We start from the raw sequence: 20,851 nt of genomic DNA, 5'->3' as shown, positions 1-20,851 counted from the left end.
GATAAACCTGTATTATCCAGGAAATCAAATTAGATGTAAATGGTTCTTTTTACCCTTATTTTGTGAAATGAAAGCCCTAGATTCAGCCTCTTGGGCTGGCCAAGACCTTTTGCTTTGGGAGACAGAGCCAAGACTTCATTAACCATACTGAGATAAAATCTCTGGCTGACTGTCTCTGTTTTAGAAAGCTTTGAAAGCTGCAGCCCTACAGAAAGGAAAATATTTTTCTTTATTCTCATACATACAGAAGTTACTCTGTCTTCCAGCCCAGGTAGCTCTTCTCAGTGAGCTTTGCTAATGGAAAAGTCACTGGATTAAACCATTGTCTTGAGATTAACCTAAATAAGCACATCTTTCAAGGCCAGGTGATGCCCACAGTTTTTTTTGCTACAGTTTAGTGACATGAGCCTGAAAGACCCCTCTAATTTTGGTGAAATCTTAATATCTCAAAAGCAAAATACTCTCTTCAATATGCCTTTCAGAGTTTAGTACAGATCTCTTACAGTATACATCAGCTTTCTACCCTGACTCCCTCTGCTTTTATCATTTATAGGTGACAGCAGGTATTCATTCATGTTTCCAAATTAGTTCTTGTGTAAGCAAGGTGCTTTTGTAATCAGACAGATGGCCCAGGTTTGATTTCTGACCTAGAGCGTGCCTGTCAGGGAAGAAAATGCCATTTGTTACTATCTAAAGGATCCGCAGTGACACGTTGCAGGGAGGGCTTGGTGCTCATAACGTTGTGTTCAATCCCCTTATGGGCCATTCACTCAAGAGCTGGATTCCATGAGCCTTGTGGGTCCCTTCCAACTCAGAATGTTCCGTGATTCTCTGAATTCAGTCTGGAGTTGAGGGAGGATTGCATACAATGAAGTCCTAGGAAAAGAATCAGGGCCAGCATCCAGGCACAAAAGAATTCTGCTCAAAGTGCAGAGGTTTCACATCTTTATTAGAACAAGTAGTAAACAAAATTTCCCAAGTATAAAATAGATCTTCTCTAGTTCTTGAGTCCTTCTGCCAGACAGAAGAGTCACAGCATGAAGGGCAGATCAAGATTCTTCTCACCAGTGCCAAAGTAGACATAGCCAAATTGCTTGGTCATTGGGACATGGTAGAATGTCAGTCCCAGCCACAGCAGGCTCCGCAGCACTACCACAGTGCCTCCCTTCTCCAGCTGGATACTCCAGGAGCCTGCATGAGAAGATGTGCAAGTGAATCACTGGAAAAGAGAAAGAGTCAGTGTTCCTGCAGCAGGTTATCCTAAGCTGAGAGAAGGGCTGCCATGGGTTCTGCCTGACCAGTTAACAGGGCACAAGGCTGCACTGGAGTTTGTGACAGCTGAAAGGAGGGGAGTCAGTGAGAACATAAACCTCCATGGTCTGATTTCCTTTTGTCAGTTCAGCACTGCAGGCTGCCCTCGTTTCCAGATATCTGTCTGGGTTCACATAGTAGCATATTCCCATGGCTGTGGTGGTAATGTCATATGCGTCACAGGAAGGGACCCACAAGCTCCAGACTGGCATAGCTGATCCCCAGGAGAGGCTGCAGCTATTCTGGGCTATTTCTGAGTGGGCAGCAGTTACTCCAACAAGCTCTGCCACCTACTTGGTGTAGCTAATAGCTACAGAGAGCCAAGATGAGCTATAGCAATCCTGCATAGGTATGAAATTTGTCCTTAAAATAAACTTCTAGCATTAGTAGTGGGAAGAGGAAGAAGGTGCTTTCCTCCTTCAGGGAAGACTGGTTTCTCAGATGCAGCAACTGGAAAAAAATGAGAAAATGAAATGTAGGGTATTTCCTATCTGAGAAATTTATGGAAAAGGTTAATTCTCTTCACTCTTTCTTGGCTCCACTGTTGAAGAGGATGTGCGTGGTAGGGGCAAAGGGATTAGTTTTCACATTAATTTTGTTTTGGCTCTACAGAAGAGGTTCAGAGCCAGTGTGAAAATGCAGTTTCTTCTGGATGCAAGGAGCTCAGAGCCTCTGAGTATTTATTTTGCATCTGACATGACAGCTTGGGAGTTGTGCCAGAGGGAGGGGGCTGAAGCATCAGCTTGGATTCAGTGCCGGAGGGCAAGGAGCTGCCAGGAGAAGAAAATACCAGCTTCAGCACCAAATCAGTAATGCCTAGAGGCTACAATGTAGGGAAGAAGGTTCCTGCTGAATCTCCATCGAAGGAAAAAAAAAGGAGCAGGCCCAAATTAAAAAAATGTGTTTGGAACTGTTCAGGCTACCACTGGCCTAGAGTCAGGCAGTCAGCCTATCTGTACCCAAGGCCAAAATCTGCCAGTTCCAGAATAAGCAGAAAGCACATAATGTGTTGGGCCATTTAGGCAGTATTCATCTTTGTAGATAATTTTAGGCTCATTAATTTTAGGCTCATCAATTTATGCTATGATTCATGCTTACTCATGTCACGGTTAGCCCGGGGAAGGGCTTCTGTGATTGCTGTCAGCTGCCTGTCCTCCCGCTCCACTCGCTTGTGACTCTTGGCCAATTTTAGTCACATCCGACAAAGGGCTGAAGGGCTTTAACACCCCAGGTTCCTACTGCAGGTCTCCCTGGGATGTGGCCCAAGGGCTGACTGCAGCTCCTGGAGCTTTGGTCTGCCAGCAGCTGCAAGGAAGTACAGGCTCTCAGGCCTGCCTGGCAGCCATGAGGCAGCAGCTAGCTGGGCAATCCGCATGTGTGCAGCCTTGGGCTGCTGCGTGCTCCCTCGCAGTAGATATTGTCTCATGTGCAGTTCATGCCAAACTACAGTAGCTGCGGGAAGGAGGGAAGTTGAGGGGAAACGTTTATGTGGTGGCTGCAGAATCAGAAAGGAACAATACAATTCAAAACTCTGTAAAACCAGGTGTTGCGAGTTGTGCTGCTCGTCTAACTCTTCACTTCGTATTTCTGTATTTCTCAAAAGTTTCTTGGACACCACTGTTTCCTCTGTCTCCTTCAGTAGCAAATTCCACGTTTGTTATACTATAATATGCAAGTCTTATGTCATCTCTGATCTGTTACCTTTCAAAGTACCCTCTTCAGTCATGTACAAATGTGGAACTCCGTGAACAGCAAGAATACCTACCTCCTTTCTGACAGACTGACTCAAGCTGCTGGACAGAAGTACAAAACAGACATTCACAGTCTTTTTCAGGAGATTCTGCTTTGGAGAACTTACTTCTGACTCACTCTCCTCCACATTTCCACTAAAGACAACTGAGGTTGCAGTAAAGCAGAACGCTACTTAGTATCAAATGGTCAATCCAGGTGTGTGCCATCTTTTCACCTTCCTTGCACTGTGACATTCTTTGCACAAGTCCTAGGTACAACATGAGCTAGCATCTTCACAAGCAGTAGTTTCACATAGAAGGTAACCACAATCTCCCATCCAGTCTCTCCAGTGCCTCTCATACGGACATAAACTGGACTGGATCTTTTTCATACCTGGAGTAAAAACACATCTTATGGTTTAGCTACTGGGATTACAAATCCTGACTGAGGGGATCTGTGTGTTCTTAAGATATTTCACCACTTGGATAGCATGGAAACCCAGATGAGGAAAACTTCACTACAAGGCAGATCATCCAGTGACTGAAGCACTAGAGCCATTTCCTGTCAAAGAACAAGCTTTCAGTTTCTTGAACTTTGTGTCTAAAAGTTTTCAGCATTTACTAGTGACAGTGCCCTGACCATGCACAGGAGTGTTGATCAACAAGTAGCAGGCAAATAGATCAGAATGTAATAGTGACGAGTAACTCTCAATTTCTCCTTTGAATGACTGGTCCCAGCCCATGGTTCTTCAGCTTGAATTTGTAGAAATGATCTACAAGTCTTTCCTCCAAATACTGGTGGTACTTGCTGCAGCTTTACACACTGGTTTTTGGGGAAGGAGATGACGAGACACTGTAAACTTTTTGAAAAGTTTCTCTGACAAAAAGATAATGCAACGAGAAACTCTCATTGTCTTTGATTTAGGACCAGTCCTCAGAGAAGTAAGTCTGTTAAGAATAGGACTATGTCTTGCCTTGCTGGGTGGTGAAAACCTTTAGGGATTATCTAATTTGTTAATGCCTCCCAAGATACTGGAAGCATCTAACAACCTGGGTACATGTGATAGCTTGTTTATATATCTTCACCTACACAGATAAACCCTCTGCCCCAAACCGTTTACACAGAACAAAAAGAAATGCCTGGAGCATGACAATTGGGAAAGGTAAGAGGGAAAACAGGGTTTATACTGCTCTTAGGAACTATATCTAGATTTAGATATCTTTTTGTTGGATAAATTCACAGAGGAGGTAGATTAAATCAAGTTCAACATAATTAAATCCCCGTATCTGTGCTCTGGGGCAATAGAGTGCATGGGTCCATGATCTCCTCAGAACATTCACCCAGGGACTCACAGGCTTATCAATCTCAGCAGAGTATTCATCAGCACTTAACTCTGCTGGTCAAAAGAGCTTCCCATGCACCTTCACACCTGGCAGAAATGGGCAGATATAATTGGAGATGGCTCCGTTCACTTTCACGCTACACCTCTGAAGGCTGTGATGTGCAGTTTCTACATATCCCTATCTTCTGTCCAAGCAGCCAACTCTCAAAGTGCTTGAATTTGTCATTTCATAAATGTGAGATCTTTGGGGAATATTAATTATTGTTATACTTTCCAGCTCTTCTCTGGCCCTTCATTCTGCATGTAGTTCTACACAAATATGAAGAGTAAAGTTTTGCTGATGCTGCATAAGCCTTCCTGTGAAATGAGGGCCTGAACAAAAAAAGCAGGTTACGTAAGGGCAATCCCATCTGGACCAGCACAACATAGGTTGAGAACAGGAAAAAATTACAAGAAGCTGTCTGGAACTGTAATGTCATTCTCACTGACATCCTGTTTTCAGCCAGAATGAGGATTAATCCTAGAGCTGCTCTTTATTCTGCAGAGCAAAAGAGTAGCAGCAGTGCCACCTTCCACTGTCTGCTAACTGGAACACTAGAGACATTTTTCTAACCTAATCATCAAAGGTGATTTTTTTCAATATACTTTTCCAGACTGGACTTCTGCAACATAAAATCCATTCAGAAACTGCATTTGATACACAATGCTGGTGTATCTTCTAAGAAGAGATTACATTAAAGTTCTGGAACCTCTCTGGGTTTTTTGGACTTTTTCATAAAGGGAAAAAATTAGAACCTGTTATCTCATTACTTTTGTTTTTCCATACCTCACCACATCAGCAGTATTTGAGGAAATGGTGCATAAAACAAAATTTGAACTTGTGAGACATGGAGAAAGTTGTTCTCTTGGAAAGATGCAGGGCAGTTGTGTTCTCTTCTATCACAGTTTAAATCTCACAATATTCAAACAAGATGCTTTTTTTTGGGAAGGCAAATCTTTCTTGTAGGAGTTTAAAATATTGATGTCGTAAATCACTCTAGAAATACTTTAAACAGTAACTAATGAACAGTATGCAACAATAGCTTAAAATGAATATGTCATCTTTTCTTCCTTAAGAGAAAGTCCTAGAAATGCATTTAATAATGCAATATAAAAAGGAATGAGAACTATGAAAATTAAATGCTACTTTCATCCTTTTTTTTTTTTTTTTCTTTTTCTCTCTTTTGTTTTTTGAACTTCTGTGACATTACAGATGGTTGTTGGGGTAAAACCATTGCATAGATAGCTTCAGGTCTGTATTACTATAAAAATACAGAAGTAGGCTGCTGGGTCCAAATCCTTTCCATCACTGTCTGAGAATATTCTATGGCAGTTCCTGTGTCAGACAATATGTCTCTTACTGAGAGACTGGGAAGCTCAAAGCATCAGTCTGTAAGGTACACCAAGATTCCTAGATAAAAGTTGTCAAGAAAAAAAAAGATTTAAAAATATTATTATTTGCATTGGAAGGAATACAACTAGAACTAGGAGACAGTAATTTAAGGTTGGATTTCCTAGACTTAAATAAATACTCATTTTAACTTGCATCTTGGTGTGTGCTGTCTCTAAACCAGGCAGCAGAGTTAACTACACTCATCATGTAAAGCTTGCTGAGGTGCAGGGAACTGGTCATTGCTCTCACATGAGAGATTCCTACCAGTAACACTGCTCTGGCGAGGTTCCCAAAGTTCAAAATATATTTCTTAAAAGAGCAAGTTAATATGTAAGCTGCACCCAGCAAACTTAAGAAAACCAAGCACTGTCTGTGCTGAAACTATTGCCTGTTGCTGCTCCAGAAGGGAAGGGAGGGAACTGCTGTGTGGGAGGAAAGAGCATGGGAAAAGTATCTGCTGGATGAAGATCTGGAGCTTCCTATTCCCTCTTTGGATCAGGCTGCAGCCTCCACCCCTCCAAACACAGGCAGGAATTCTGAGGAGTTCCTTACATCTTTCCCAAACAAGAAAGTGCTTTGAAGATCCTGATGCTCACCCAGTGTTAAACCACTGCCTTTTTTATGGCCCTTCAACAGCTGCCAGAACACCAGGGCTGAATTTCAAAAGTCAACCTCCTTCTCAGCTTCTTCTTCCTTCCAGTCGCCAATAGAAATCCCTGTCTCATCCCCCGTGTCTGCCTCAGCTTTGGGCTGAATCTTGTAATCCACAGAAGCAATAGGGTGCGTGAGACATGAGCTTTTAAACAAAACCCTTTTAAGAGGGCTGTTTGCAGAAGAACTTTCTTGCTGTAACTGGTCCACTTGCAGTATGACCTCTCATAACACTGCTGCTTTGGAGGTGATTCAGCAATGCCTCATTTCAGTGCAACCTTGAGAAGAAACAGCTTTAAGAGCTGGACAGCCTGACAGAGAGGCTCCACATTGCAAAAGCTCACAGAGGGTCATAAAAGTGACATTATCAATTCCTCTTCAAAGGAGGAAATGTCTCAAGGGAAAAGCAGCCACAGCATGGTTGCACTTACCATTAACACATTATGCTGCCACAAGAGCAGGTTACAACATCTATTGCTGCAGTTAGTCCTCAGTGAGAGTCAAGTATGGAGTTACAGGACAAATATTAATACCCGGAGAGGGGCAACATAACCATTTCCCTCTGCAAAAGCAGCCACTGCTTGGCTGCGTGACCCCAAGCACTTAGAGCTGACAAAACCTCACTACACCCGTGGGATTTAGCTTCCATTTCCCTCCAACAGAAAACCCTACTCTGGGAAGAGCTTCCGACTTCTAATTTGTTGTCTGTAGGGAACAAAGAGAAATTGCAAACCAGAGCAGCTGTAAGGAAAGGTCACTGTGCTTTGGCTCTCAATAAATTGTGCCACATGGACATTTCACACACAGCCTACCAGCCATAAGGACACATCCAAACAGTCCTATGTGGGGCCCAAACTCCTTCGTGCCACTTACTGGCTGCAAACTAAATCTCTTTCATTTGCTTGACACACCACCTGCACCCCATATGTTAACACTGCTGTCAATATTTCCAATTCCCCATATAACTATTTAATAATAATTAAACAAAAACACAGACTGGTTGCAGGTTCAGTACTATTTTTAAAAGCCTCCAGAGCCAAGAAAGCACAGCTTACAGTCAGATGCTGCCAAGTGGCTCTTGCATGGTCCTAATGCCTGCCATGCCCTTGACACACAAATACCACCACGCCCAAACCCCAAAATAAAATGGTTATACTTCAGAGGCTTTTCCTCTCCATTATCCTCTCCCACTAGGAAGGCCTCTGCAGTAGAGATGATTTCAACAGGGCCAGGCCTTCTATTTACACACAAAGAGCCTGTTTCCCACTGACAAGGAAGACTCAGGGATTGCAGTGCTGTCCTAGATACACAGTATTCCAGTGCCTCCAAGTAAAAATGAAATTCAGGCCGTACTTAGTCACCCAACAACAGTGCTGCTTAATACAACTGAAGCAGCCTCTGCCCTTAAACCCTTATCCCCACCCTCATCATTCTTCCATCATAGAGACCACAAAATTTGTTTATTTACTGCTTAGTGAGTCAGGTTGGGGAAACAATCTGGCTGAAAAATATACTAGACAGAAATAACATTATTTTTCCAGCTGGAATCTGACTGCATAGCCAGCAATGCCAACACAAAAGAAAGGACAATACACAGATATAAATGAGCACCAGAGGATGGGAAAGACTGAAAAAGCTAGCACTGAATCAAATTAGAGCCTACCTTATAGCCCTGTTAGTTTGCCCTTTAGTCCTAAATCCACCTGATAAAACAAAACAAAACAAAACAAGACAAAAAGATTGTAATTAAGAGAAAGATGGAGACTGCACAGAAAGCATTAGAATAAAGACTTGGAATAGGATTGTGCACTAGAGGAAACAGCAAAACCATATGCAATCAAAACTCATAAGGAGTAGGAAAAACTGATTAAAATCCATGCTATTTGGATTAATACAGATCACTGAGTGTTGGGTTTTCTGTAGTAAATTTAGAAATTTCTCAGAGTGGCAAATCACTTCCTTCCAAAGCACAAGGTTATGCTGGATCTCATCACACTCCATATTTCTTGTTCAGCTGGTCGCTGTGGAAACGTTTTTGGAGCGTGCCAGGAGTCACGTAGCATCTACCTGGGGAGCCCCTGCATTAATCCGTCACCTTCGTGGGTTTCTCTGAGCCCATTGGTTGGTAGGAAGAAAAAGGAGTCTCTCGCCCCTCCCTGCTCTGAATGAAAGACGCTTCCTCTAAATCTTGCTACAGGATTTCAGGCTCAATTCAGCTTCTTTGGGGCTTTTGTCACCAAACAAATGTGATGTCTTTGAAAGAAAGATTAACAGTTTGATGAAAGGATGCAATGGGCAGCTTTGTTCTAGCCTGCTTCCCCTAGAGCTTTTGGTCACTGTCACTTTCTTACCCACGGGAGAATATCTGTCTGACTCTCAGAGGAGATTATGGCCACCTTGTAAGATTTTTCCTCTCCTGGTAACAAAGCACTGGCTACTTTGAGGAGGTGATAATGATGAACAGGGGCTGGATTAGGGGCAAAGAACCTCACATTGATCTCTGAATTCTGAGAAAACACAAAGGAGTCGAAGCTGCGATTCAAAACCCACCAAATGCTTAGAGCACATCCAGTTTGCTCTCCTGCAGGAGGGGCAAGGCCACAAGCCCTGTCAGTCCCCCAGTTGTAGTCCTTACCTCATCATCAAATTAGCAAGGCTAGTTAAAAGGGCTTGGGATGAGGAACAGATGGCACGGATTATAAACTGTTGATGTTTTCGTACTAAACTAGATATGAATTCTGGACCAAATTACCCGAAGAGTTTACCAGTTTCTGAGAATACTGTCACACTGAGCATTTCCACACAACACAGTGCAGTGCTAATTCTGAACACTACAGGCTAAGCATTTTTAAATGCCTGTGATAGCCTAGCTACTTCTGCTAGGCTTTCACACACAGTATAACTGCTATACAAATACACCTGAAGATGAACTGTCCCTTGTCCTTTTCCCTTTACACACTGCCATACACCCCTTCAACATGCAGAATTTCAATCTATATGATATTTGTGTACAAATAAAAACAAGATGGAACAAGATAATGCTGACTGGCTTCCTCCTTTCAAAAGCTCTGTGTCCAAAAAGGCAGCAAACAGCAAAGCAAAGTTTTAAGTAGGGCTGGCACCAGTGCAGGAGCCGCCACTCCTTGGAGCCCCTTCAGAAACAGATCACTCCTAGCAAAAGATGACCTCGTTCTGACTTCAGTTACACACAAAATGTCCTAGGATTTCCCTCACAAGTAATTTTTCATCATTCCTTAGAGAAAAAGTTAGGCCAAGGCTGACTGATGTGGTGATAAACCTGCAGCTTCCGGTTCTGTAAGGCTTTACCAGCATTTCTCATCACTTTAGCAAGAAGTTCATCTCCTTTTTATGTTCAAGGAACCAGGACCTTAAATGGAGACGGGGTGGGTCAAGATTTCTTTCACTGAGGAGAAAAAAACCCTTCAAATAAAAACCTTTTCAACCCAGGAAAGTTGCTATGAAGACTCTGCTTCTGTCCTCATTCTTTCTCAACAGCAGTCTGGAGGGTGAAGGACTCCACCAGAGCTCTCAGTTGATGGGCAGGCCTTTTCCAGTATAAACTCATCCAAGGTCTGACTAAACAAACCCTGAGGTGATATCGACCTAGGACCCAAAAGCTGTGAATGCACTGCTTTATAATCCATAGACACAGAGCCCAAGGAAAACAGGCTTCTTTCCAGTAATCAAAGCAGACATCATGATCAGCCAGTCAGAAGCTCTCGCACTAGCCTGGCCCGGGAGTCCTCCTGCTGTGCTGCCACATGAGAGGTTCCTGTCTGATCTTGAACTCCTGAACTGGCAGCACCCCAGCTTGTAGGAGGGACAGCATCTTGTCTTGCACCCCAGGCAACTTTCCTGGGCCACTGCAGGAACGGCCTTAACAGCCTCTACACATCACTGGCAAAAATTAAGACTGACCCTACTTTTGAAGAATGTAGAGGACGTGCTTATGTATTGTGTATGTCTATTTGCATGCATGTGATCTCTAAGGATGCTGAGAAAAATACTGAAAAGCCTGGTGATGATTCCAGAAATTGCCTAAGCTTGAAAGGGAAAGCATATCTTCTCTATACCTACAGTTCAGGAGGCCAGTATGCCACACACAGTCTGGAAACTCAGGACATACCTTTTCCTTGATTTGATGCTGCTCTTGTTGATTTTCTTTCCCATTTTACTCTTCCGTGGTTTCCTTTTCTCTGCTCAGCACTGACAATGCTGGCGCCATAGTGCACCCTGCTGGAAGGCAGCAGCTAGAGTCATCCTGGGATTATTTCTAGGGATGGCCGACTTCAGTTGAACAGAGAAAATGAGGTACCAATGCTTTTACTAGCAACCAACTAAGCCAGTTACTGGGTTCGATTTTCAGATCAGAAATCCTACTGTTCTGATGCACACTCATCTGGTTTTCTCATTCTCTAACACTGTATTCTAAAGCTTGTTTGTCAAAACTACTTGTATTAATGTCAGGTAACTCCATGGGATTCTGTAGCTCAGTTTCACACCTTCACCAAGCCTAAGGATCACATCTCCTAACGAGGAATGAGGATAGCTGTGAGCCATGCCAGGTATTTCGGTCTACATTTTCGCTACCTCACTTTATCCATGCGAACACCAAGTACTGCCCTCTCATTTATTATGAGTCTTTTAGTTTGGATTTCAGTGAGACAGCTTGAAAAGCCTTGTCCCCGTGTGGCTCTTGGCAGGCTAAGGAGTAAAGTGCTCTTGCTCTCGGCTTTCACAGTGCTGGGGAGGTGCTGCTTATTGTTAAGCAATGAAAGGGGAGGGCTCAGGTCACATCTGTGAAATGTTAGCGGAGAAGGGAGGCTGGGTGAAAGTAGGTGGCCAGCACAGCATAGCACTTCGCTGGATTTTGCAAGGCCACTAGGGAGATAGGCAGCCATTTGTCTTAGGGCCCTGATAAAGGGCCCTTGCCTCTGGTGGCTGGCTGAGGGCTGTAAATACCTCTGCAGACACAGACTCTTCAAATGGCTGGAGACCGAGGCTGATAGGGGATTAATCGCCTTGAAGGGAGGAGGGAGGAGGGAGGGGGATCGAAAGCAAGTTAATTAGCTGTGTTAATGTATGGAGATAAAGCAGGGTCGTGCTTCCTGGCCTTCTTCCTTCCTGCACCCTGACTTTTGGGACAACCATGATGGGGCTACCAAAATGGCCCTTGAGAGCGGCCACAGAAACTACCTCCCACTTAGAAATGCAGACCCTTCATCTTCAAGGACCCATTAGGCATCAGCTTTTACTAAACCGATAAAGACCGTGCTAATGAACATCAGATGACAGGAGGTTAGTGTTCTAACCGAGGCTACTGTTCAGCAAGCTTACAGAAAACCTCGTGCTCCAAGTTTTCAGCCAAGGAAATGGCCACAAATCCCTTTGTCTGTAATGCTGTATAAGGAGTGCTCCAAAACCACGGCACTTTTGTGCGAAGAAATAGAGCTGCAATCCAAGTGGCTTTCACATCCTGCACAGTCAAATGGTAAAGAAGCTGGAATGATCTTCTATCTAGGCACTTCTTCTACCCTACCTTCATCTTGAAACGGCAAGTAGACAAGACTCACTGATTCACCCTGCCACGGCATACATTTGGACTGATGCTATAAAATCTCTCTCCCAGCAATAAAGATCCACAGTGCCAGTAAGTTAGGAATCTCCTCAGTCCTCTTTTGAGCCCTCACATACCATAGTTCAGAAAGCAATGCCAGCTGAAATGAGCTGACTTGCACTTGGAACCCATTGTCACCTTTGTGTTACTGGCACTGACAATGAAGAAATCCAAGCTGAACACCACCCTCCATGGCCATCATCAGGTTTATGGCCAGGCATACCAGGAATCTGGACTCCTACATAGCACTGCCCATTAAACTGAAGTCACTTATGCATGTCTGGGACTATCAACTTGTATTTGCATTTGACTGAAACACAATGCCCAGGAAGACATCCAGCATGATGTTAAGATACCAAGAGACAAAGGCTCATCCATTACCCTTGCTAACTGGTAATCTTTTCACTCTTAGAAATTTTATCTCATTGTTCATTTTAGGTGCTGATTCCTGTTATGCCTTTCTCTGCTATAATAAATAGAGCTTCAGTACCTAGTACTTAAACTCCACTGAGTATTTATACAGTGTAATACAGCCATTCTCACGGGCTTTTCCTCAAGATAAACAGATCAAACTGTTTATGTCTCTCACCAGCCCTTGAATCATTTTGTGACTCTTTTCTGCAACTCTCCACTTTTGCAATGTGCAATAATCCAGTTATGATTCCACTAACAGTGTATGCAAAAGTAAAGTCGCCCTCCTGTTTCTACTTGTTCATGTACCTGCAGATTGTTACCCTTTAAAGTCTCAGGATCACTCTGGGAGCTGATGTTCAGTGGGCTGTGCCTGGATTTCCTTTCAGAGCCACAGTTTCTAGAATACAATTCTCGAAGTCTGACTTCCAGTCCTTACTTTCCTCATGTGACTTTGCAGTTAGGTACACCAAAACGTACTGTATTTAAGTAAGTCCAGTTTTCCACATCGCTGTATCCATCCTTCCCTTGACATTATTTGTCTCTCCACCAACCCTAACTTTTAGATAATTTATAAGTAAGTTGAAGCATATCAGTATTGGCACTGGTCCCTTTCTGACCTCTTCCAGAATACACCCATTCAGTGAATTCTGAATCACAACTGCTAAGGAAGATTAAATTCAGGGGAATAATTCTGAAAGGCCGGGATTCATTTAAGATTATTATGCCACAAGTCTCCTGAGATAATGATTTCAGAAGTAACTTATCTAACTTTGCCATTTTAATGTTTTTGATTCACAGTAAATGTTTTAACTCTACCCTCCCTTAGCAAACAGCCTGAAAACTGTCTGAAACAGTATTTTATTGTCTTCGCTTGATGCAAGTCCATATTCTTTCAAAAAAGAAACCAAAAAACACTGAGCTCTTCTGCCCTTCCACATGCTTATCAGCCTTTTTACCATCACCACTTAGTGAGAGTCTCCAGTACCTTTACTATGTTTTCTTCTCAGCATAGTTTTAAAAAATCTGCCTTACCATTGTCACAGAGTACTCCAGTTATTCTGGCTTCCTTTGTCATTCTCTACTCATTATAAATTCCAATTTATATCAATCATTAATCATTCCAAACCTTCTGCATTTCCTTTTACATGTCTTTTTTTATTCTAATTTCTACTCTCAATCTGCAAGTGAACTGTGGTAGGTTTTCAACCAAAGGCAGCTATTTACTCACGGGGGGTCATGACTTTTGAAGAAAGTCTTCTCATATAAATCCTATTTTCACTCATATCTTTTCCTATCTAGGCATACCTCCCCACCTACATCAGTTTTTAGCAGTGTTTTGTTGGTGTCCCTTATCTCCATATCAAAGTGATCTGAGTCAGTAACCTGTATCAAACCCTCAGAGTCAAGTTATTGCGTTTCCAAATTGCAGTTAAAAAGTGCCAAAGAACTGAATTCTCCATCCCTTGTCTCCCTTCCTTCAAAGCTTTCCATTCTACACTAGTACCTCAGGCTTTCACTCATCCCCTTTCTTTATCCTTGTATAATGGGGCATAGTCTGATCTGATACCAGGGTCACAGTAAAATCAACCTTCCCCCTTTGTTTTCATTTCCCCCATCATTATCAATGCCTGAAAATGTCTATTATTTCATATCTTCACAACATTAAGTCATCAAGTGAAAATGCTGTAGGCATGCTAGGAATTATTGCTATTTGCCTTGCCATTCCATTATCTACAAGCAGATGTAAAACTGCCACAGCCCTAGTTCCTGAAATACTGTATCCAGGGTTCCAAACTTCATGCAGCAGAAAGGACAACGCTGGCAATGTGCCAGCAGCTGAAAGGCCACATGTAATTGTGCATAAAGTTGAGCAGATTGTCTGCTTAGACTAGAGGAAACAAGCTTATCTTTAATGCAGACATATGGCCAGCAAAACCTACAGATCCCAGCATGCAGCATTCTGGCCAGCTGGCCATTTGGATCAGGATGAAGCATTACATGATCCAATGCTGTGGTGACAGAAGATCTGTATCACAACCCCTCCACGTTCATGCTGTCAAGACAAGGTTCTCATTTTCCACTTTTCTCTAGAATCATTTTTAAAAATGCATTTTTTAAAAAAAAGCTAAGTCAGTCACTTGTCTGTGGGAGATGAGACACCAAGAAAAAACAGACAGAATAATTAAAGGAGGAGCAGCAACATATTCTGAACTTTTTAAGTGCACAGATAACCTGACAGATAGGCACACAGACAGAATCTGGAACCTGCAAACTCCACAGATATCACTGCCAAAGATAAGAATGGCAGACAGTTTTGTTACAAAACTCCAGGTTTTCCAAATTTGCACTAAACTCTGCTTTTACCATTGTTGCCTTTATTCAACCCAGTTTTAACTTCCTTTCTTCCCACCTCTCAGCTGTCATATAAAATGTTCTCTCTGCCTCCAACTTTCCATTCTGTAAGACACCTCTGCTCTCCTATAATGACACACCATATATCTTATGACAGTTACCCCCCTGACAGCCGTCACAGATGCTAAGTCTCCAATTAATAGAGAAAACTATTCCAACAGAGTTGTTACTTTTAGACAGGTTAAAACCAGTCCTCAATCTCTCAGTTCTGTTCTTTAGGTCTCTGAAGATGCTAGGGGAATTTAGCCAATGCAGGCTGGGAGCTTCACTACTACTTACCCCCAGATCACTTCTTATGTATTTATTGAGAAAAGAGACAATTCCAGCTTCAGTCACAATTCTAGATGCAATAAATTTGAGAATTCCTACTTCTGCTCTGACAATAGCTGTTCAAGACAGGATCTAACCAGGAAAGGCAGGAAAAACTTTGGGTCAAAATGAGGGGATTTGCCAGAGCTGTGAACAACATGTCAGTAAATAGAAAAAGCACTGACTACTTTTTCTGCTCTGTCAGGACCAACATGCACTGTCAGAGCTCAAGGAAAGTAATCTGAGAACTAGAGTCTGAGTATCTCACAACCAGGAGTGACTCTGGCAAAGCCATGCTGATAAAATCAGCAGAAAGCCTGTGTCTGTCCTGGTTTTTATCCCCCCACATTTTCACAAGCAACCAGTACTTTCAGGCAACCAGAATGCTTGTTAAAGGAGGCTGGGTTGATCTTTCTTTAATGTCAGAGCTCCTATCTGCATGTGATAGAATGCAATTAGAAAGGCTACACGCCTTGCTGATCCTGTAAGCAATTCCTGTCTAACCTCCTTCACCTCCGTCACCTCATCCCCAAATTCAGGACAGAGCAGGCAGAGCTGCACAGGCACCATGATGAATCTCCTCTTCCATTAAGAAGCACTCAGCTGCACTTTAGCTCAGATAGCCTTTCAGAGGCAACTTTTTAAAGGATACTGAAATCTGCACTAGCAGCAACATCCTCCTGGGTAGGGGCTAAAGGTTCATGCTTACACAGATGTCAGGCTGCCACAGGAACATAACCACGATGGTGGCACAGTTGAGCCTCACTTTCTATGTGCCACCAGGTAAAATACAGCTACAAGTCAAATTTGATTTGAAGACTTAAACAAAACCATCTTCATGTCTAACATATGGTGTGTCTCCCTACCACGAGGGAGGGAGGGAAAAAGAGAGGGCAGGAGCGGGAAGGCAGACAGTAGCAAAACCCAAACAACCATACAAAACTGCAGCTAAAATTTTCTTAAGAGATATCGAGATATCTATCTAATCCCTCTTGCAATTCTGCTTTGAGTCAAAAGGGCCACCTCAATGAGCCATTGTATGTAAAAATGTGCAGTCTCTGCAGACTGCACCTCTGGAAAACAACTGCATAAGGACACTCCCAGTAAGATGAATATTTTAGCGGTTTGTACTCTGTCAAAAATGTTTAGAATTCAGGCAGGAGCTCATATTCTCAGTTCTTTTTTTTTATTTTGCCAAAGGGAAGATTGGGAGGGGATAAGAAGAGAGAGGAAGGGAGGGAGAGAGAATCTGAAAAGCCATTTACAACACTGGCAATTCACTGTCCATCCACTCAATTCCATCTGGTACAGGTCACCTAGTATCTTATCCTACTACTCCTGGACAGGAATAAAATAGCAAATCTAAGTTTGAATTGTTTCCCTAGAATCTCCTTAGACAGAGGACATGAAAACACTTGGTCCAATCCAAAAAATTGCAGCAAATTAGCAAAAAAACAGATAGAAACAAATAACAAGCCACTCCCATCTCTTTAGAGAAATATCCTGCCAGAGGGATCCCTGGAAGAGACTTTTAATATATTTGCAGTTGTTCAGCAGAACAGTAGAGATGTAAACTCATGTAAATCCAGAATGCCTGTATTTTTTTCCTCCTTTCACGGTATATAATCCTGCCACAGTACAGACTATTCCAACACAGTTTATCAAAGGAACATTTGAATCCAGCCTCTCTGAGATATCAGCTTGGTGTTAATGAGAGCCCATTTAGATAAAGAAGAGAAATACTGGGTGGAACAAGAGGTGTGAAATACTTCAAACCACATAAATTCCCTCTATCACTGGTGGAGTTATCTCTCTCCCAATAGGGTCAGCAGTTGTCACAGGCTTTAAAGAAGTCAGGAGGCAATATAGCACTGAGGCAGAGTGTGACCAGACCTGTTGTGAGGAGTTGACAGCCCTGGTACACTTACATCTTTCCACTGTAAGCATTTAGAACTGCATAAAACACGAAGTAACTACAATATTTAGTAAAGTTCCTTTACAGATTCACAGAATCTTCTCTTACCACCACTACAGTAACCCACACCAGTCCTCTCAGTGTTTGCAAGGCTACTCAAACTTCCCTATTGTCTTCACTTTCATTGCATCTGTTGATTTTGCTACCTTTACCTCGTGGGATATCATGCTCCAGAGAATCTAGAAAGTCAGTGGATGGGTCCAGGTCAGCCTTTTCCAGCAGGGTTTTATTCTTCAGGTTAACAGGATCAGTGAAATGGAAATAGGAACTTAACTTTTTTGCTTCCACCAAAGACAGACCTGCAAATAGCCATTGGTGAACATTAATACATACATGAATGAACATTCATTATACTATGAAGTATAACATTTTTTCTCTAACGCCCACAGCCCAGGACAGAATCGCAGTCTTTCTCCAGGAGACTCCACAGAAGGCTTGTCAGAAACAGGTGCCAGCACTCCCCAATGCTGTGCACTGCAGACCATACTGACTGCAGGCCCAAGTAACCAGTGGGCACTGACTTGAGGACAATTTTCTGTGCCCAGTTGGTCATGTCTTATATCTAAACGGACAATTCACTACTTCTACAATTGCTAAACACTGCCATAAACTACAGTTTATACAGACAAATGACTCAGTTTAATGACTCAGAACTATTACCAACTCTTTTCCCACCTTCCAGAGCTGAATCACACATCCGAACATTACTGGCACTGGATTCTCTCCTCCCTGTTCATCTTATCCAAGGGGAAAAAAACCCAAACAACTGAAATCAGAACATCAGTTAGAGAAAGTAATCTTAATTTACAGGTTTTATGATCAAAGTACAGTTGGTCCTGTACTGTAAAGATAATCAGAATTTACCTTCAAAGTGTCTGTTTTCATGCACAGACCCAAGAGGAGTCTTCACAAATGCCCCACGGGGGACAATACCAACGTCTCTGTCTATCTGCTCTATGGTAGCTATGAGGCGGGCCTCTTCCTTCATCACAGGCTTTGAAGAAAAATAGGCAAGTTTTAAAGGCAGGGCTTTCCTTGTTTTCTGAAAATAAACTTGAGGTGACACAATGGACTTATCATCTTGGAGTCCAATGGCACTAAGAGGACCTCAAAAGACATTTGTCTCCTAGGATAGGACAGAAAACATGGCTAGGAGCAGACAGTTTAGACTCACCAGAGATCTAACTATCCATCCCTTCATCTATTCTTTTCTCCCTCTCAATTCATCTACTTATGACTTGTCTATTAATTTATAAAGAATGCTGCCTGCAGTTACTATTAAAGCTTCAAAAACCACAGTGAGGATTTGTACCAGTTGTGTATAATAAAGCATAAGGGATAATTACGATTTCTGAGGCCTGCTGAACTCCAGCAAGAACTGAAGTAAGAGTTCAATCAAGAAGTTGTTGCTACAGATTGACAGCGAGGAATTACAGACAAGAGTTACGGAATATTCTGAGTTGGAAGGGACCCATAAGGATCATCAAATCCAACTCCCAAGCGAACAGCATACAAGTGACTGAAACTGCAACCTTGGTGTTATAAGCACCGTGCTTTAACCAAGAGGAAATTGTGGCTTTTTTTCCTGACCACATGCTCATGCTGCTCATTACCAACGAGGAGAAGCCGCCACCTGTCCAGCGTGAGGGGCACAAACGTAGCGAACAGAGTTTGAAAACGTTTTGCTGTATTTACCTCCTTACCACTTTGAATTAGACTTGCAGCAGCTTCTGCGTTTATCTCAGCCAAGCTGTACTCAAACGAAGGATCCCCCTGAAAGCGGCCCTTCACCTGCTCAGCCAGCGCAAGCATCTCCTTGGTGGCTGGCGTCAGGAGGCTCCAGTCCACGCAGTTCAAGCTGCCAACGACAAGCACGACTCAGGGCCGAGCCCATTAAAAAACAGGGCTCGAAGCAACTTCGCCAGGCTCCTGAGGGCACAGCGAGGCTCCCCCCCGAGAGCCGGACGGCACCCCCCGACTCGCACAGCCCCGGTCCCTGCTCCCCGCACCTGTACAGGCGGCTGCGGGGCGCGGCGCGGTCGGGGCCCAGCCCCTCGGCGATGTAGTAGGCGCCGCGCACGCCCTGGATGCAGCCCCAGAACCAGACCCGCTCGAAGCGGTAGTCGCGCTGCAGCAGGGGCAGCGACGTGCCCAGCGCCGCCCGCCGCTCGGGGCTGAGGCCCGCGCCGCCGCCGGCCACAGGCTCCAGCGCCGCGGGCAACGACAGCGCCTCCATCGCGGCGCGCGGCCCCGTTGCCGGGAGACCGCGGCCCGGCCCGGCCCGCCCGGGTCACCCCGCGCTTCCGCCGCCACAGCGAGGGGTGAGGCGCCAGCGCCGGTGGGGCCGGGCTCAGCTCGCCCCGCCCGGACACAGAGCCGCTGGCCAGCAGCAGCCCAGTAAGAATGCGGTTATGGGTGTGTGCTGCGCCGTGCTCCTCAGTTCCAAGAGGCCTAAATCCAAAGCCAAGTCCAAAACGCAGGCGGGCGTACAATTGCATTGTGCCTTCAGAGGGATACCACAAAGGGGTCAATTTGCTTTGTTTCTTTCATGGACAACAGGGAAGAAAACCCCTTCTGAAGCTCACAATGTCACTCGTACAGATCCTGAGGAGGGCTATGAAATTGATAAGAGGACTGAAGCACCTCCCCGATGAAAACAGGCTGAGAAAGTTGGGACTCTTCAGCTTGGAGAAGGTTTTATGGCAACCTCATAGCAACCTTCCACTGCCGACAGGGAAGCCTGAGAGGGGCTCTGCATCCAGAACCGTAGTGATAGGACAAGGAGTGATGGGTACAAACTGAAAGACAGGGAATTTAGGTTCGATATCAGGAAGAAATTCTTTACTGTGAGGGTGGTGAGACATTGGAACAGGTTGCCCAGGGAGGCTGTGGATACCCCAAGCCTGGCAGTGTTCAAAGCCTGGTTGGGTAAGGCCTTGAGCAACCTGCTCTAGTGGGAGGTGCCCCTGCCCATGGCAGGGGGTGTTGGGACTAGATGATCTTTAAGGTCCATTCCAATCCCTTAACATTCCACGATTCTGTGATCTTATCTAGCTCACATACCTCTATAAATAAATGGCTTATTTATAAATTACTTTGGATTGCTCTTTGGCAGCTCATTTTGCTGAATCACAGACATCCAGGAAACAGCTCCTGCCCTAAAAATCTTGCCGTCTGGCTTAACACAAAATACCATAAATAAGTCATGAGATTGTGCAGCTGCTTAGACAAATAGAATTTCTGTTTGACGTCTTCAGGAAATTTAAGCTTTTGTATGTGTGCATTATATAAATAAATACATGCATGCACTTACATTTAAATCCATTGTAAAGTCATAAATTCTTTCTTTTTCATCCGTTTCCTGTTCACCTCTAAGGAAAACACTGATCCTGGGACTGCTGCCTGTAATGGTTGTCACCTGATTTTCTGTCAAGTGAGATGTTTAATGGGCTGTACAGCACACAAGCTGACCCATTAGCTTTACTTACCCTGTACAAAAGGCAGCTCAGATTCCTGAAGATTTAACCATGTTCTCTTTGACAGGAATCAGGTAGGACACACAGGAGTGACCGCAGACTTTTTGTCCACGCTGCCACCTAACTGTGCCTGATTTGCTTAATGGAATAGGAATTTTCA

At 43.8% G+C, this 20,851-nt stretch overlaps 1 protein-coding gene across 2 annotated transcripts; it reads right to left on the bottom strand.

Annotated features, from left to right (window-relative positions):
- Positions 1–937: 937 nt before the first annotated feature.
- On the bottom strand, positions 938–19,451 carry RSPH9 (radial spoke head component 9). 2 transcript variants are annotated; one of them, XM_066180395.1, is made up of 5 exons: positions 19,225–19,451; positions 18,911–19,073; positions 18,080–18,209; positions 17,368–17,514; positions 938–1,191 (listed from the first exon to the last, which is right to left on the bottom strand). In XM_066180395.1, exons 1-5 carry the CDS (start codon positions 19,449–19,451, stop codon positions 1,031–1,033), a joined length of 828 nt encoding a protein of 275 aa, XP_066036492.1. In that variant the 3' UTR covers positions 938–1,030. The 2 variants fall into 2 exon arrangements, with proteins under 2 accessions (XP_066036492.1, XP_066036494.1); XM_066180397.1 differs by having other exon boundaries at positions 18,080–18,257; positions 18,950–19,073.
- Positions 19,452–20,851: the final 1,400 nt, after the last annotated feature.

This window comes from Chamaea fasciata, unplaced genomic scaffold (genome assembly GCF_029207755.1).
Source record: "Chamaea fasciata isolate MVZ Bird 193981 ecotype frontalis unplaced genomic scaffold, bChaFas1.0.hap1 SCAF_3, whole genome shotgun sequence".
Classification (NCBI taxonomy): domain Eukaryota; kingdom Metazoa; phylum Chordata; class Aves; order Passeriformes; family Sylviidae; genus Chamaea; species Chamaea fasciata.
This window is presented reverse-complemented; position numbering and strand designations above follow the sequence as displayed.